Below are 19,419 nucleotides of genomic sequence, written 5' to 3'. Positions count from 1 at the left end.
CATGATTAACCCATTTGTTGCAAATGGGGATACAGTTATGATTGGCACTGAAGACTCCATTCTTTGGATGTTCCCTGGATTAGCCAAGCAGCGTAGCTGACAGCTGAGCACATGACTCCCTGTCCTGCATGAACTAACGCAATGCGTTATTTTATGTAAATCAAATTAAAGTTGTAAAACAAGGTTTACTTCCTGTTGCCAGTAGGTGGGGCTATCAGTATCATTACATAAAGACTAATAGATCTGTTCAGGTTGGGGCTCTGATGAAGCGTGACCAATTTGAGGACAATGTACAGTGGAGTTAAATACAACTTCCTGTTTCATGGCGCTATGACCCTGACTTAATTTTGACAGATGGAACTGTTCAGGTCCCATCTCTGATCATAGGTTTTAATATTGGTGCAGATTGGACAACACAGAGTGGAGTTAAAAACAACTTCATTTTCAAGCAGTTCATTAAAGGTCCAGTGTGTAAGATTTAGGTGAAAGGGATCTATTGGCAGAAATTTAATGTAGAATAACTCTCATGATGTTTTCACTAGTTCATTTCATCTAAATTGTATGAATTGTAGTTTTCTTTACCCCAGAAAAGGCCCTTTATATTTTAATACTTTATATTTTCATTGAGGGGGTCCTCTCTACAGAGGCCGCCATGTTTTTTACAGTAGTCCAGATTGGACAAACTAAACACCTTTTGAGTTTTTATGACAACTGAAGGCTACCACAGGTTCTTTTTCATGTTTGGAAGGAGAGGGTGAAGTGAGGGGTGTTCAGCTGCAACATGCAATTTAAACACTAGATGTCACAAAATTCTACACACTGTACCTTTAAGCTCTTAAGGCCACTTCTCTAATCATAGGTTTTATAGTGGAATTTTAAAAAATGTCCTGTTTCACAGTGAATCACTAGGTGGCACTATGACCCTGTCTTTGTTTTGACAAATGTAGCAGTTCAGGCCTGGACTCTGATCTTAGGATTTTTGGTGATGATTTGACAATGCACAATGGAGTTTAATACAACTTCCTGTGTCATGGTAAATCAATAGGTGGCGATATGACCCTGAATTAATTTTGACATATGGAGCTGTTCAGGCCACGTCTCTGATCATGTAATAGAATTTTGGGGGCTTATTGTGCAATGCACAGTAGAGTTTTAAAAAAGTCCTGTTTCACAGTGTATCAGTAGGTGGGGCTATGACCCTGTATTAGTTTTGACATATATATATATGGAGCTGTTCAGGCCGGCACTGTGATCATTGGTCTAAATTTTGGTACCTATTGGACAATGCACAGTGGAGTTATAAAACATTGTCTCCTGTGATGAAGGATTAACCTTCGCTGCACCTCAATGTTTATATGATTTGAGGTGATGTCACAATCCTGACCATGATCTAATGGCTTCTCTGAGCTCATTTGATCTGTATGTTGCAAAGCATCGATGCACTGCTGCAGTATAAAACATATAACTTCCTGTCGCCAGCAGATGGCGCTGTGACGATGAGTCGATATTGACATAATAAATCCCTCTTTTTTAGCAACAGTCAGACCGTGTGACACACACTAAAAAATTGAGGTAGTTTTATTTTCCATGTTGTTGAGATGATTCTTTACCGATTTTAAAGTTGGTCTGATGAAAGCTCTAGGAGGAGTTTGTTCCCCACGGTCACACCATGTGATGAAAACTCAAAAGTCAATGTAGTTTTAATTTCCATCTTATTAAGATCACATTAATTGAAGTTCAAGTTGATTCGATGAAAGCTCTAGGAGGAGTTTGTTAAAATATAATACCTGTAAAATGGCCAAAATGGCCACTAAATCCAAAATGGCTGACTTCCTGTTGCATTTTTCATAATGCTTCTTGAGACTTTTTTGTTCGTCTGGTCATGATACACATGTGTACTGGTTTTCGAGTATATTTTGATATATAGCTCACCCCTACTTACGGATACTCTAAATGTCATGGTGAGTCATCAGAATTCGCCACCACTCCATGGACACACCCCCTGATGAAAACTCAGGTTTTATTGTCTGGCAACTCCTTTAGGATCTCCTGACCTCTTGATGGGCTGGCTACAGGACACAAAAATGTAAAACATGACGTGATATTTTCATATGAATCGGTTCAGGGCAAATGTGAAATTTGAGGCAGATTAGATCATATACATGGATGTAGTAAGCACTTCCTATTTTCTGGCTTATCGTTGAAATTTGCTTCCACGGCACAGCCACAAAGCATGTGTGAAAACACCAAAAATCACGCCAAATGTGCATGTTTAATCCAAAATGGCCGTCTTTCTGTTGGGTTTGGTGAAGAGTGGCAAGAGGATTTGTTTGTATGTATTGGCATGATACACAAGTGTGCCAAATTTCATTCTTCAAAGACAAATTAGTCAGAAGACCATCATTTAAAATTAGTAGGGGGTGCTATTAAACCTCTTTTAAATGCATGTTCTCAAGCACATTAGAATACATACATTTTCACCAAACTGCAGCATCTTTTTAATTGTCACCACGCACATTAGCAAACATAAATGAAATGAACAGAAATTGTGCCACACAACCTTTTCAGGTTTCTCGGCTCAGCCTCTTCCAGGCTCTCTATGTGTCTGTGTGCGCCTCTGTCTCTCTCTCTGGCAGCTCTGCTGCTGCCTTTTAAATCCAGGTTCTCACTGAGCCAAAGTCCCTCATGGCTGGTCTACCCACTAGTGCTATCCGACCTATCCGACCGCTGCAGCTCATCCAGAATGAAGCAGCTTGACTGGTCTTTAATTTACCTAAATTAACTCTCACTACTCTACTATGGCTGGCTGTGGCTAAGCAACCAACCAGAAGGTTGGCAGTTCGATCCCCAGTTGTCCCCATCTGCAAGATGCATCAGTCAATAATAGATGCACTGCATGAATGTGTGAATGTAAAACTGTACTGTGCTTTGAGTGGTCATGAAGACCACTCTGCTCCTCCGCCCTTCACTGGTTACCAGTGGCTGCCTGCATCCGCTTCAAAACACTAGTACTTGCGTCCACTCCATCTGCCAATCGGCTTGCTGCTCCCTCACTGTGAGCAAACCACCAACCAAAATCAGGACTGTTTGCTGTCCTGGCTCCTAAATGGTGGAAGGAGCTCCCAATTGACACCAGGACAGCAGAAAGTCTTCACATCTTCCGCCGCAGACTAAAGACACATCTCTTACAACTACACCTTGGTGATGAAGATGATGTCTAATAACCAACTTAAAAAATAGTAAATGAATAAATAAATATATATATTGTATGGCCCTTACATGCCATATATTTAGCACTTTATAGTTTCGCTTTGTTCAAGCAAATTGTACTGACTTGATTCTGGTTCTGGGTTTGATCCCTCATGGTTGATGCACTTATTGTAAGTCACTTTGGATAAAAGCGTCATCTAAATGAAATGTAATGTAATGTAAATGTAATGTAATGTAATGTAAATGTAATGTAATGTAATGTAAATGAAATGTAATGAGCCACCTCCACAATGACAAACCAGGGATAGGTGGCACGAAACAAACAGGTGAAAAAAATCAAGGTAAAAATCTAAACTGGAGGGAAACATATACAGAGGCAGGTTTGAATAGAACAGAATTCCAAAATAAAACAGGAAACACACAACTAAAACAGAAAACCATGACAGTATGTCATGCTTTCTGATGAATGACTAAATAAAGCATATGTAGAGTGAAAGATATTGGTCCAAGGACTGCATTTTCTATTGTCACAGGTTTTTTCTACTCTAGAAATGCAAACACTAACTTCACTGTGTTGTTTCCAAGAAATCTTCCAATCCAGAATCCGGTGTAAACCTCCCTGTGACCTTGAACCTCCGAGGTCTCCCCTCATCTGGTTCAGACTTGTCAGCAGAGCTACTGTCAGCTCTGAGCACAGAGGAGAGAGAGCTACTGGGGACCATCACAGCCCAGGGCTACCCCGTCCATACTGCCATCATTGCCCTGCAGAGGACAGGTCAGCAGAGCCTAGATCAGGTGAGTCATTCACACAGAATGAACTTTTCTTTGCTGTCTGCACGTTGATACTGATCTCTTTAGTGAGAATATAGTATACTGGCCAATGTGAGTGCTCGTATGCACACACACACACACACACACACACACACACACACACACACACACACACACACCACAGTATAACATAATATCTGTGGGGTCCAAAAGTAAAAATTTTACGTTTCACTCTAATGCCTATCATGGTAAAAAAGAACTGTTGGACGATATATTGTCCGAGAAATGATTGTGATAAACGATATTATTGTCATCATTTTGAGACCATTTTGTACCACCGGCATAATGATTATGTACTGTATATCAGTATATCTGAATTGGAATTACAATTGACTATTTTTAAATATCCTGAATAAATAAAACATAAATAGAATACCAGACAACTAAAACAATATATTAAAAATATCTCTTTGGCTCTGTAAAAGAATTTGGCACTGGGTATATGTAACCAGCTCAGTAAGCTGGATGGGATGGTTATGCTTTTAGGTTTGTCAGACAATGTTGGACATTTTCAATGTCTTTAAATTCATGTCTCATAAACTGAGTGAATCAAACAGTGGTTTTTGATTTAGATGGTTCAGGTCCTAATAATTACTAAAAAGTGTTGTTTTTTATTGCTAACGTGTAAAGTGAGCACAGGTCAGTGGGGGAATGAGGAGGGAGGACATGCAGCAGAGTAATACAGCATGCTGCAAGGATACGATATGTTTGTCGGGTCCGATTCCTGAAAACAGAATAAATGTGACAAATATTTTTGAAATATTTTTTTCAGAGACCCCCCAGAATTTTGCTGTTGAGGCTTTCAGGGGTCTCAAGTGTCAATCAAGGGTGTTTATGATATTTCTAACACACCACAGACCCACATTGAACTCAAAAAACATTTATCAACAACAATTATCTATTGATTTAAAAAAAAAGCAGTGCCATACATGTAGAAGGAAAAGACAACGATGTCAAGAGAGTTTGTGGTGATAAAGTCAGACACAGGTGTCAATGTGCTGTAAACAAAAATATGTGAAATTTTACGTTACGTCCTGCCTCTGTCTGCTGCAACATCTGGATTTGTTGATGTTATGAACATGTCTGAGGAATATGTGTGAAGCCTGTTATGAACCTGTAGAAAAAGTCTGGACCCACGAGTTCCTCCAGAGATCATGTTTGAAAATGGCTTCAAAGAGTTGAGATACAACAAGATAAAACTCCATTAATCTCACACCAGGGAAATTCTCTTGTTATAGCAGTGTATATATATAAATATACATTCACCATAGTATAGTAAATTGCTGTATATTTTATGTTGTGAACCTATGAAAAGTTTATATAAATATATACAGTAGGTATACATTCACAATAGTACAACATAATATGAATACAAAAAGGTGATGGAAATCTGAAAATACAAGAGGCTGGAATACCAAAAGTGTATTTGTATATTTATTAGGGGCTTTCTACAGAAGGGATCAATAGAGTCACAGGGATCACAGAGTGCTGGGGAAAGTCATAAAGGTATTAGAAAGATCATAAAGATTTCAGGTCACAAACAGTTCAGGTCATAAAAGTCTATGGTATATATCTACAGGTATATATAAGTTACTTTTCAACTACAAAATAGTTTCCCACCACTCTTAGTTATTTTTCCACTACAGTATGCAGGTATATATATGGGGGGAATTTTTCAATAGAGCCATACATGTGGAATAATATAATACACTATAGTTGGTATACATTATACAGATAATGTACATTTGAAACAAATGTGAAAAATTACATTTTCATAAAGAAAAGTTTTTGTGATAGATGAGAAAACAGTGCAGCAGTGTTAGTGGGCATGAAGGAAGTGTTCTATCTTACACTGTGGGTGCAGCAGTCTGAGGATATCTGATTGTGATGGTGTATCCTGATCGTGGCGGCTGCTGATCGTGGACTATCATTTCAACAAGACTGCTTGATATACAATCCTTGGGGTGCGCAGTCTTTGGTACTGGGGCTCAGTCTCCAGACTGAGGCTCAGGTTGAAGATATGCAGAACCACCTTAGAGAGCTGCTCTGCACAATCCCCAAGTAGTCTGGAGCTGATCCCATCAGGGCCTATAGCCTTCCTTGCCTTGATCCTGTTTACCTCCCTCTTCACCTGATCTGCTCTTATGGGGATGGTGGGGGAAAGAGATTGTGGCCTTTCTTTTTGTGGCCAGAGATTGTATTCAAGCCTCTTCACACCTCTCTTGTGTTGTTCTTTTGGAGCCATTCCTCCAACTTTCTCCTGTAGCCATCCTTGCCCCTCCTTAGACCTACCTTTACCCTCTTCATTTCCTCTTTCACCTGCTCTAATAATCAGATTCTTTTCATTCAGCAGGGCTCAGTAGCACGGTCATCCAGGATTTGTTGTTGTAGAAACACCATTTCCCTCCAGGTGGGCACAGTGTTCTCTACACATACGTTTATAAAATCAGTGTGTTAAACTGTCAGTATCCAGGCATGTCATTTCTGCAGCTGTGACACTACAGTATAGTTGTTTTCAGACATGACCTCCGGGTAAAATCTGGAGAATTGGCTGAGAGTACCCAGAGTCAGGAGGTTCTCTGCACAGACGAATTCACAACACCAATAAATCCTCTGCATTATCCAGGCGAGAGGTCGAGCTGGGTATAACAGGCAGAGGCAGGAAGTGACATATTGACCACTGCGAAGACCACATGATCATGTTTTCAGCACCCTGGCACAGTCGTCAGCTTTTATCACCACAAACTCTCTTGACATCTTGGTCAGTGTCTTTTAAGTGTGTGACACTGCACTTTCACCAGGAGATATTTATTTTCTTTTTGTTTTTTTGCATGTTAGAGGCATCATCAACCCGACTACTTGCTCACAGTAAATCCAGCAGGGGATCCTGTTCTCACATCAACCTCTCCTGGACATTATACGAGGAGGCCAGGCAGATAAAGTCCATTGAAACTCTTGTACACCTTAAGGGCATAGTTCACCAAAAAATGAAAATTCACGCATTATCTACTCACCACTATGCCGATGAAGGAGTGGGTGAAGTTTTCGAATCACTAAACACTAAAGGGAATTTACAAAAGCCTCTATGGTAGCCTGAAACAACCCCCAAATTTCCCCCATACAGGTGGGCTATATACCTTTTAAAGGCCCAGTGTGTAAAAGCTGGTAACATTGTATCAACCTCGGTGATCCTCACTCCCCCCTCCCTTCCTGAGCGTGAGGAGAGCTACGGTGGCCCTCATGAGTCAAGACCCCGGATGACCTCACTGAGCTGACTTCTCTGCAGGGATGAGGAGTCTATAGATCGATATGTATTTACTAATGTTACCTGTGTATTTCGTATGTAAACAGTAGTAAATAGTTTAAATGAAGAAAATATGTTACCACACTTTGGTAGTGCTTTATTACTGACGTTAGGTAGCTGAATTAGTTGAATGTTAATGTGGGCTAACAATGCTAATGTGGGCTAACGTTAGCACACAGACTCGATGGCATTAGCAAGAGACACGTGTCTTCTCCATTTACACACTGAAACAGCTGAGAGCTGTACTGAGGTGAGCAAGAAAAGAGGGGGAGATCCTGGAGCTGCAGCACTGAAGAGGAGAGACTCAACCACTGGGAGCAGATTGAACCTACAGGTTTGTGTTTTTATTATATCACTACATGGTCTGCTTGATATCAACAAGAACAACACAAAGTGTTTCTATACCACAGCTCTGTGTTCAGATCTTACTGACTAATGTTACTGTAACATTAGCGGTGCAGTGCACGTCAGTCACTGACTGTAAAACTTCAGAGACACCACTGAACAATTATAATATGAATACTGTAAGTTACAGGAATATTTTGTTATTGTTTTGCATATGTGGGATAAAAAACATTAGGACCTACAACCCCTAATAACTGGCATCATCATATAACCAACATAATATAGAGCTAATAATAAAGCCTTATCTGAGTTTCTCCTTTGTTTCTCCTTTGTCCTTATGTTTTCAGACACTTATTGAAGAGATGAGTGTGGAGCAGCACAGGAGCTGACAGCTGCAGACATGGTGACCCACCTCCTGCTGGAGTGTCATGGTGTTCTTCTGAACTGTAGGGACAGACCTTTCAGACAGCCAGAGGAAATGCTGTGGTCAGGATCCTGAAAACTGTGAGTCTACCACAGTACTTCTCCCAGTACTGTCTAGAGGTTTTTTACATATTCACAGGCAGTACCAGGAGGATGTTACGGTGTTAGACCACATTAGAGAGTGTGGGGATGACAACACTGTTACCGCAGCATATTAACCTTTTATTTGTTGGCAACATGGCTTTTTAGGCCAGGGAACCCGTCTTGTCATCCCCAGCTGCTGTATTTATCCCTCTGAAGGCTTCATACACTACCACAAGTATGCACACACCTGCATATAGGTGTATAAGGATTTAATTTTGGTTATTATTATAACTTCTGTTGTACCTTTTTAATTTAATTGTTTTTCTATGACTATCTTCACACATTTGCTTTGAAACTGTTTTTAATGAATATACTTATATTTCCCACTATAAATATTTGTTCAATTGAGTTTACACTATGATGAAAAGTGCAATAATAAAAGGGACATTCAACAGATTTGCTGTATTTATTTTGAATATATATTATATACATAAACTGATTTTTTACACAGGTTTGTGTGCCTGAAAGTTACCATGATTCAGCTTTGCTTTTCAAGGACGACTAGTGACCCCCCGTCTGGATCAGCCCTGTTGACAACAGTTATACTGTACTAAACTATAATATTTGACATTTATATCTAGTTTTACAAAAGCAATGCTAATATAAGTATGACTTACAGGGTAAATGTAAACAACTTTGAACATTGACTGTGCATGTGAGTGATCAATTTCAGATGCAAGCTGTGAAAACAAACAAAAGCATTTAAAACTTTGTTTTAATGGATATAGTAAAATGGCAGCCAGAAAAGAGAGAGAAAATCAGAAACAGAAAATCAAAAAGAACAGTAAGAAAATGTGCTACACTGTCATGTATCACAAAAGTGATACATGACAGTGCTCTTCTCCTGAAATAAATGCTTTTACATCCTGAGGTGGTGGGAAGTTCTCTAAACCAAATAAATACATCTAGGATGACTCAAAAACTACTACAATGATCTAAGGCAGGAGTAATAATTGTAAATGTTACGATAACAGCATCAGTTCGAATATACAAAAAAAACAAATCTATCCAACAACTGATAGAATTTGTATTGATGTGGTAGATTACCTGTTCAACAGAAAACCGAAGACTTCAGCGTCAGAAAGTCTTTGTCTCTCAGTAGTTTGTCATCCTGGAGACAACGCAGTGTTAATCCCCGGCTCTGTCTCTGGTCCCATTTTACGGACCCTCATGTTAACTTTCACTTTCACTTCTCAGATGAAGTCTGTGCCATTCCTTTGGTTTGTCCATGGTCAATTTATAAGTATTTTCCTCCATTCTAGGTCTTTTCTGCTCACAAACTTCCTACAGACCTATCATAACAACCTCCTGGTCCCAATTCTTCTTCTACATTTTTTTCTACGGTTCTTCAGGACGCTTCTTCAGTAAACAAACACAAGCTCACAGTCTATGTGTCCAGACCAGCTGGTGGCAATGGCAATGCACCAAACCGTTTTTAGCCTCCCACCAAAAAGCCAGAAGAAGAGTAAACATGCGCAAACGTTGCCTCAGTTGCCTTTACGCTATCTGTTAGCAACATGAGGATCTAGCATGGCGATGCCGCTTCTGTGTTCGACCCGCGCCATGGAGATATTACGAATTTATAAGGCTTATTCAATTGAAATACAAACACTACGGTTTTTATTTTAGGCGCACTGCAGAGTTAATACAACTTAGATATGAGGATTATATCCCAAAGAGAGCCTTAGAAAACCTCAGACATTTTACACACCGCTACTTTAATGATCTGGTTGGCCTTCTTCCTACACCACTGGAAGTAGAGGTCCTCCATGGCTGGTGGTCCTCCAGACTTGACCACCCTCTGTAGAGCCTTACGGTTCAGGGCCGTGCAGCTGCCATACCAGGCAGTGATGCAGTCAGTCAGGATACTCTCTATGGTGCACCTGTAGAAGTTGCAGAGAATCCTGGAATCCATATTATGCCTCCGCAGTCTGCAGAGAAGGGTTGTCTGGTTTAAAGTGTCCTGCTGTTTCAGCTGGATACCTAGCTTTTCAGCTACGTGACTGCTGGTCTGTCCAGTATTCTCAGTCCTCCGTGGGTGTCTTAGTGTGTGTTTCTGTCATGAGGCAGCTCTCACCTGCGCTGATTGATCCTCTGTGGTGCAGGTGAAGGTGCTGTCCCAGCCCCCTCACCTCCACAGATCCCTATCCGAGGACGAACAGAAGTGCAATAGATGCTATGTTTCATGGAGAACATCATTATTTACAACATTTATTGGAATAAACAGTTTGTAACATAATGGAAAGTAAACTAAGAGTCATTGGTAGACAATGGTTGAGTATGTGAGTAGGCCTGTTGTATATCAAACAGACTTGTTAAAAATAATAGTGCATGATCAGCTGCCAACATGATATAGGATCTGCCAATACAATCACAATCAGCCAACACTTTCCACCAATACGACCACGATCTTTGATTGGTGTCCAGCATCATGATCCTCATTGTGGCCGCAGCTGCAAACGATAAAGCAAAAGGACTCAGGAGAAGAAGTCAATTCAGTAACATGCATTGATGAGACATTAATGTGAAAAAGAGGAAGAAGAGGAAAGAGTGTGCCACGTGTCCCTCAACATTCAAGATCTATAGCAGCATAACTAAGAGCAGGTCTAAGACAGGCCTGGACCAGCTATAAGCTTTATCATAAATGAAGGTTTTAAGCCTACTCTTAAATGTAGAGAGGGTGTCTGCCCCCCAAACTGAAACTGGGAGATGATTCCACAGGAGAGGAGCTTGATAGCTGAAAGCTCTGGCTCCTACACTACTTTTAGAGACTTTAGGGACAACAAGTTAGCCTCAATTCTGGGAGCGCAGTGCTCTAGTGGGGTGATATGGTACTATGAGCTATTTAAGGTATGATGGTGACATATAATTAAGAGCCTTGTAGATGAGGAGGAGAATTTTAAATTATTTTCTGAATTTAACCGGAAGTGTATTGAAGCGAATACAGTAGAAATGTAATCTCTCTTCTTGGTTCTTGTGCTGCAGCATTTTGGACAAGCTGCACAGTCTTTAACAGCTTACTGCTGGATCCTAATAATAAGTAATTAAAATAATCAAGTCTGGATGTATCAAAGGAATGGACTAGTTTTCTGCATCTTTTCTGAGATAGGACTTGCCAGTTTAGGGTGGTTCCTTAAATTCCAATTAACTGTTCTAGTCTCTGTAACGCTGCACAGGTCTAACAGGACAAGGACAGACACAAACCCTTGATCTGGAACTATTAGAAGGTCATTTGTGACTTTTGCCAAGGCTGTCTCTGTGCTGTGATGAGCTCTAAACCCCGACTGAAAGTCTTCATATGCATTACATTCCTGGAGAAACTCACACAGCTGATGGGCTACCGCATTCTCATGGATTTTAGACAGGAAGGGGATGTTGGATATTGGTCTGTAGTTGGCTAAAACCTCTGGGTCCAGGGTGGGTTTTTTGAGAAGGGGTTTTATTACAGCTAGCTTAAAGGACTGTGGTACATGTCCTGATGATAATGATAGATTGATCGTATTCAGTACTAATAATTAGGGGACATATTTTCTTTAAGTTACTTTGTAGGAATGGGATGTAAGAAAATAATTATGGGTTTAGACAATGAGATTATAGTGGTCAGCTGATCAAGTTCAAAGGTTCAAAGGTTTTATTTGTCATCTGCACAACAGATACAGCGTACATGTTGGCAATGAAAATCTTAAATCCCAGGCACCTCAAGCAGCTCAACATGTAATAGTGTCAGAAGATAATAAAATAAGAGTAACTAAAAATACAAAATACCAATACACTAGTGCAAATAAACAAGAACGTACAATGTCATTAACTAGTGCAAAAAATAAAATCAACTGGAGGCAGGAGATGGAAGATTTCATTTCTAGTAGTTTGAATTCTATTGTCAATGAAGTTAATAAAGACATTGCTATTCAGGGATGAAGGAATACTTGGTTCAATGGAGGTGTGACGCTCTGTCAGCCTGGCTACAGTGCTGAAAAGAAACCTGTTTTTTTTTGGGGGGGGGGGGTTTCTATTAATGTGGAGTAGTAAGCATCTCTTGCTTTGTGGAGGGCCTCCTTATATCCTCTTACACTATCTTTCCAGGCTAGGTGATTTTCAACACAGATGTTGGAGCGCCACTTCCTTTCTAATTTTCTTGATGCTTGTTTTAATTCACGTGTTGGAATTGTACCATGGAGATTATATACTGTGTTTTACACACTTCTTTTTTAGGGGCGCTATGGAGTCAGTGATCGAACATGAAACTCAGTTAAATATGATTGAAAGTATTTCTTTACATTTAGCACTATCAGGTAGAAATCTAGAAAATGAGTTTGTCATTGATGGCATGTAGTCTGATAATGAGAAATAAAAGGTTATTCAATTATGGTCTGATAGAATTGGATTATGTAGAAGTTCTATTAGATGTTCAATTTTGACACCATATGATAGTACAAGCTCAAGTGTGTGGTTACAACAATGAGTGGGTTTGTGAATACAATGACTGAAACCAATTGAGTTTTACATTGAAATGAATGCAACACTAAGGCTATCATTATTATTGTCAACATGAATATTAAAGTCACAGACAATAATAATGTTATCTGTTTTTAGGACTAAACTTGATAAAAAAATCCTGTTACAAATTCAGAATAATTTTCAGGAGCATGGTAAACTACAGCAAATATGATGGGCTGTTGTGATTTCTTGGATGGTTGTGGCAGACTAAGACTTTCAAATGAGCTGTAGTTTACTTTAGGTTTAGGAGTCATTAATATGTAAAAAAAAAAAATAGCAAGAACTCCACCTCCTCGGCCAGAGTCTCAAGAAAGTTTAATTTAGACTGACATATTTCATCAGGATGCAGCCAGGTCTCAGTGTTTTAGTATCATACGTCGATATAACCAACACATTTTTTAAAAACCATAGTTCCACCTAGATGGACCTAGATAGCTCTGTAAACTCATTACGACTAACATTAGACGCCATAGTGCCTCTAAAAAAAGAAGCATGTAAAACAAAGTAAATTAGCTCCCTGGTATAATTCCAATACACATCAATTAAAACAAGCATCAAGAAAACTAGAAAGGAAGTGGCGCTCCAACAGCTGTGTTGAAAATCACCTAGCCTGGAAAGATAGTATTAGAGCATATAAGAAGGCCCGCCACAAAGCAAGAGCTGCTTACTACTCCACATTAATAGAGGAAAATAAAAACAACCCCAGGTTTCTCTTCAGCACTGTAGCCAGGCTGACGGGGAGTCACACCTCCAAAAAACTGGACACAGAGGTTTTAGCCAACTACAGACCAATCCCCCGTTCCCCCGTGGCGAACGTGTTTACGACAAGCTCCCGACTCCGACCGTGTTTAACTGTTTATTTTAGTACTTCTGACAGTAACAAATGCTCAGTGCTTGTACACTACAATCACATACAGCAAGGACACACTTCTGGACATTGCCAAAATTCACCACGGGCCCAGTCCACACCGACACCATCCGGCAGGCCGCATCATCACCAGACTCGAGTAAGCGAAACGGCCGACGATCCACGCACCCAAGACGGAGGCACGGAAAGAGAGGCAGGCTACATGCTAGGCTAAAGGTTAGAGCTACAAGACCACCGCTACCTAGCCTTCTGCTATCCAACATCCACTCTCTCGAGAATAAGATGGATGAGCTGAGAACCAGGATAACATCCCAACGTGAGATCAGAGAGTGCTGTGCCCTGATTTTTACGGAAACCTGGATTACTGCAAGCCTGCCAGACCCGGCCATCCAACTACAGACCCACTCCGCACCGCGGAGACCGCACATCTGCTTCCGGTAAAAACAAAGGTGGCTGTGTGTGTGTTTATGTTAACAACAGATGGTTTACGGACGTGCAGGTGGGCGAAAAACACTGTTGTGCGGACATTGAAGTGCTGATGGTGAAGTGTAGACCCTTTTATCTACTAAGGGAGTTCAGTGCTGTGTTTATGCTGGCTGTTTACATCCCGCCGCGGGCCGACCGGACTACAGCGCTAGGACTACTACACAACATCATCGGCAAACACGAGACCGCACACCCAGATGCCGTGTTCGTTGTGGCCGGGGACTTCAACCACTGCAACCTCAGGACTGTGCTACCAAAGTACCACCAACACGTGAGCTTTCCGACAAGGGACAATAACATCCTGGACCATGTCTACAGCAACATGAGGAATGGCTACAAGGCGGTACCCCACCCCCACTTTGGACAGTCTGATCACATCTCTGTGTTCCTCTACCCAGCCTACAGGGCCCTTCTCAATCAAGCCCCCCCCCGGTGAGTAAAACTGTTAAAGTTTGGAATGAAGAAACTGATCTGGTGCTCCGGGACTGCTTCAGTTCTACAAACTGGGATGTGTTTAAGACTGCTGCTTTGAAAGAGGACTGTTCTGTGGATTTTAGAGGAATATGCATCTGCTACATCAGCACGAGCATTGATGACATTGTCCCCACCAAGTGCTGCAAAATATATCCAAATCAAAAACCCTGGATTAACAGTGAAGTACGCTCCATGCTTCATGCACGCTCCACTGCATTTGCCTCTGGTGATGCAAATGGATACAAAAAGGCCAGATATGACCTACGCAGATCCATCAGGGAAGCCAAGAGGAAGTACAGACTGAAGCTGGAAGGCTACTACAACACCTCAGACTCCAGACGCATGTGGCAGGGCCTGCAACACATCACCAATTTCCAGCAGAAGAACAGCAGGGTCACAGCCAACCACAACACATCACCAGATGAGCTGAATGAGTTCTATGCACGCTTCGACACCCTCAACACCAACCAACATAGAGGGATTCTACCAGCAGAGGCAGCACAGAGCTCTTCACCCACTGTGACCATAAACAAGGTGAGCAAGGTCTTCAGGAGGACTAACCCCCGAAAGGCAGCCGGCCCTGACAACATCCCCGTCTCCATGTCATCTGTGCCCACATATTCTAAGACCACCACCATAGTGCCCCTCCCAAAGAAAAACAATATAACATGCCTGAATGACTATCGCCCAATTGCACTCACTTCAGTTGTAATGAAGGGTTTTAGAGGATAGTCAAGTCACACCTGGAACACAAGGACACCTATGTTCGAATGCTGTTTGTGGATTACAGTTCAGCCTTCAACACCGTCATCCCCAGCAGACTGACTGAGAAGCTCTCCACTCTTGGACTGACAACCTCCCTCTGCTGCTGGGTCCTGGACTTTCTCACAAACAGACCACAGGCTGTCAGAGTCGGTAAAAGAACATCCAGCACCAAGAACGTGAGCACAGGGACCCCCCAAGGCTGTGTACTCAGTCCACTCCTGTACACCCTATTCACCTACGACTGCACCCCCTCCCAGAGCAACACCACCATCGTCAAGTTCGCTGACGAACCAATGACGCTGGTGACGAATCACCACCGTCATTGGGCTGATCACCGGCGTAGAAGAGACAGCCTACAGGGAGGAGGTGGCTCAGCTGGTTTCCTGGTGCCGGGAAAACAATCTCTCCTTGAATGCTGAGAAGACCAAGGAGATGATTATGGACCCGAGGAATAGGAGGAGAGACCAGCATGCCCCGCTGCACATCGACGGGACACAGGTGGAGAGGGTGAAAACATTTAAATTCCTTGGAACTCACATCAGTGAGGATCTAACCTGGACACACAACACACAGCAGACCATCAAGAAGGCTCAACAGAGACTCTTCTTCCTGAGGAAGCTGAGGAAATTTGGACTGTCCACCAAACTCCTCAGTAACTTCTACAGGTGCACAGTGGAGAGCGTCCTGACAAATTCCATTATTGTGTGGTACGGCAACTGCACAACCCAGGACAGAAAGGCTCTCCAGCATGTCATTAAAATGCCACAGTTCATCTGTGGAGCTGCCCTCCCCCCACTACAGGACACTGAACAACTCCCGGGTTACAAAAAGGGCACAGAGATCACACAGATCAGGGACAACTAGACTGACAAACAGTTTTTATCCCCAGGCCATCAGGCTTTTGAACCACAGACCACCATCTACCTCATTATTTCCAATTTTTGCACAAGACATTGCACATTACATCTTTTTCCTATGCACATTGTTTGAATTGCCGTCATATCTCACACTGATCGGTCATCTGTTATCTTATTCTTTATTTTAATTATGTTTATTTTTCATTCTACTTATATATTTTGCATTGCATATGCACTTTATATTTTATATTTCATATTTTATATATATTTCTTCTGTTTTTCTTTTATATTAGTAAGCACAGTTCTTTGGTCGGGCAGTTGCAAAGTAAGAATTTCATTACCCAATAATAAACCACTGTGTCTGTTATTGTGTATATGACAAATAAACATCTTGAATCTTGAATCAAAAATCAAAAATCTGAAAGGTCCTGTCTCAAAAGTATGCAGAAAAACGAAACTCTGTTTCATCCAGACTGGATTATTGTAATTACTCCGGCAATAAGTCGTTAATGACTCTGCAACTTGTCCAAAATGCGAATATGAGAATAGAAAATAAAATTATCCTCCTCACCTACTAGGCCCTTAATAATATGGCACCATCATACCTAGAGATCTCAAAGTACCATATCACCCTACCAGAGCACTGCTCTCCCAGAATTCCGGCTTACTTGTCCCTAAAGTCTCTAAAGCAGTGTTTCTCAAACTTTTTCAGACCAAGGACCACTTAACCCATAAAAAAAGACTCACGGACCATCTAACTCAAAATAGCACCAAAATGTATTGTAACGGACTGATAGTTTCATGTTGTTCACTGTTGGCACTGTTATCTGTGATTCTGTTGTGTTCAGCTGTTTCGTGTCGTTGTTGCTCAAGCTCTGTGTTTTCCCACATCATTTGACGTGTCACGGGAGGGCACGTGGCAGTTTGGACCAATGATGGGGGTGGGATGGAATGGCTGGTTCCCCATTGGCTGGTTGTCAGCAGGTTGGGGCGTGAATGATGAAGTGTTGGGGGCAAGGTGTGTGTGACTGGAGCAAGAGGAAAGGAGAGGTTCGGAATGTTCTTTTGGCGTGGTTACGGCCGACAGTAATCTGTATAAGTTATAGAAAATAAAGTGGAGATAAAGAAAACTGACGTCTCCTCTCGTCCATCATACCAGAACGCTACAGTATGTAGTCCATGTGGTATTTTTCGTTTCACCTTAGCGGTGGATTTTTCATGTTCATGTCGAGTTTGCGGCGGGGTCTGCTTTGACGACGTGGCTGGTGTTAAACCATCATCCGGGTACTCGACGTTTCCAGTCATGTCAGAATTTTCATCTGCTTTTCTTTTACGTGATCCGGTCCTGATCCATTTTTAATTTGAAGCTTTGCACCATACATCCATGCTTTGCACAGGCATATTCCCGAAGTTACAGCAAGGTCACACTTATTTTGACGTAAAATGGTTGCGGTGTCGCAAACCGGTCCACTGCATTGCTCAAGTCAGACAATGCCACAAAACAAATATTTTTAGATTTACATACAGGTTGATTTGATATTGTAAACAACACATATATGTCGCAGACAGTTTGAGAAACACTGAAATTAAAACAGTGACATTTTAAATTTTAAAACATGATATATTACTTGTCACCTCACAGACCACCAGGGGTCACTCACGAACCACCAGTGGTCCGCAGACAACACTTTGAGAAAGGCTGCTCTAAAGGTAGAGTAGGAGCCAGAGCCTTCAGCTATCAAGCTCCTCTCCAGTGGAATCATCTCCCAGTTTCAGTTCAGGAGGCAGACATCCTCTCTACATTTAAGAGTAGGCTTAAAACCTTCCTTTATGATAAAGCTTATAGTTAGAGCTGTTAAGGACCGGGCTTGGACACAGAGGCAGAGGCTGAGACAGGTTTAAAGTCGCTGAGGTTTATTAGAAAAGTCCAATAGCTTAAGCAGGCAGGCAGGCAGGCAGGCAGGCAGGCAGGACTCTGGAACTGGAGTTGGGGCTGTAATCCAGCTGCGGGTCCTGAGCAGGAAGACAGGAAAGGTTAGGATGTGGGATCGACAGGACGTCTACAGAATCTAATAGTTACGAATAGCAGCAGCTATGACTAACTTAAACTGAGTCTATAGTCCGGCGCAGACTGAGAGCAGTAGTGGAGCTTATATAGGCAGCTGGTCAATCAAGGCCCCAACTCCAGCACACCAGGTTCACATGAGTAATCAGCCACGCACCTACACACCAATAGAGAGATAGAGAGAGGGAGAGAGAGAGCCTAGTAGGCAGGTGAGGAGGAGGGCATGACAGTACCTCCCCCTCTACGGGCGCCACCTGGCGCCCTCAGGAAGCGGTCAGGGTGATCCCGGCGAAAGTCAGTGATGAGGGAGGGGTCCAAGATGCTCCGCCGGGGAACCCAACAGCGTTCCTCTGGACCATAACCCACCCAGTCCACCAAATAGTGAAAGCCACGCCCCATACGCCGCATGTCCAGGATGCGACGCACTGTGTAAACTGGACCACCGTCCAACATCCGGGGAGAGGGGGGGCAACAACAGGAGGAGATAGGGGACTGGACTGAACAGGTTTTAACTGTGACACATGAAAAGTGGGGTGAACCCGACGAAAGGAGGCAGGGAGCTTCAGCCGGACAGCACAGGGGTTCACAATAGCCTCCACCTCAAATGGACCAACATACCGAGGGGCAAGCTTCCTAGAGTCCACTTGAAGAGGAAGATCCCTGGAGTGTAGCCATACTCTGTCCCCTGGAGCATAAGCGGGCGCTGGGGTGCGGCGACGGTTGGCCTGGACCTGAGTCCTGGAGGAAGCACGGAGCAGGGCAGCACGAGCGCGCCTCCAAGTGCTACGGCAGCGACGCATATTGTCCTGGACCGAAGGGACGGTGATCTCGGCCTCCTGATCTGGAAACAGTGGGGGTTCATAGCCCAGAGAACAGAGGAAGGGAGACATACCTGAGGAGGCGTTAGGGAGTGTGTTGTGGGCGTACTCCACCCAGGGCAGCCGAGCACTCCATGACGATGGCTCCGCAGCAGAGACGCAACGGAGTGCCGCCTCCATCTCCTGATTGGCCCGCTCAGACTGGCCGTTGGATTGGGGGTGATATCCCAACATCAGGCTGGCGGTCGCTCCAAGGGCTGTGCAGAAAGCCTTCCACACCTGAGATGTAAATTGCGGCCCTCTGTCGGAGACGATGTCTGATGGCAGCCCGT

At 42.6% G+C, this 19,419-nt stretch overlaps 1 protein-coding gene across 4 annotated transcripts in view; it reads left to right on the top strand.

The window, feature by feature from the left end:
- ubap1lb (ubiquitin associated protein 1-like b) overlaps positions 1 to 19,419 on the top strand; it is a 43,405-nt gene that overhangs the window by 15,459 nt on the left and 8,527 nt on the right. Inside the window, exons 4-6 of one of the 4 annotated variants that reach the window (XR_011240825.1) lie at positions 3,796 to 4,005; positions 7,579 to 7,679; positions 8,038 to 8,194. Coding sequence is in view for 3 of the 4 variants with exons in the window: in XM_069523083.1 (XP_069379184.1) it covers positions 3,796 to 4,005; positions 6,880 to 6,981 (312 nt within the window). In the remaining variant the exon portion in view is untranslated. The other 3 variants (XM_069523194.1, XM_069523083.1, XM_069523056.1) reach the window with 3 other exon arrangements.

The sequence above is a fragment of the Paralichthys olivaceus genome, chromosome 1 (genome assembly GCF_024713975.1).
Source record: "Paralichthys olivaceus isolate ysfri-2021 chromosome 1, ASM2471397v2, whole genome shotgun sequence".
In the NCBI taxonomy this organism is placed as follows: Eukaryota; Metazoa; Chordata; class Actinopteri; order Pleuronectiformes; family Paralichthyidae; genus Paralichthys; species Paralichthys olivaceus.
This window is presented reverse-complemented; position numbering and strand designations above follow the sequence as displayed.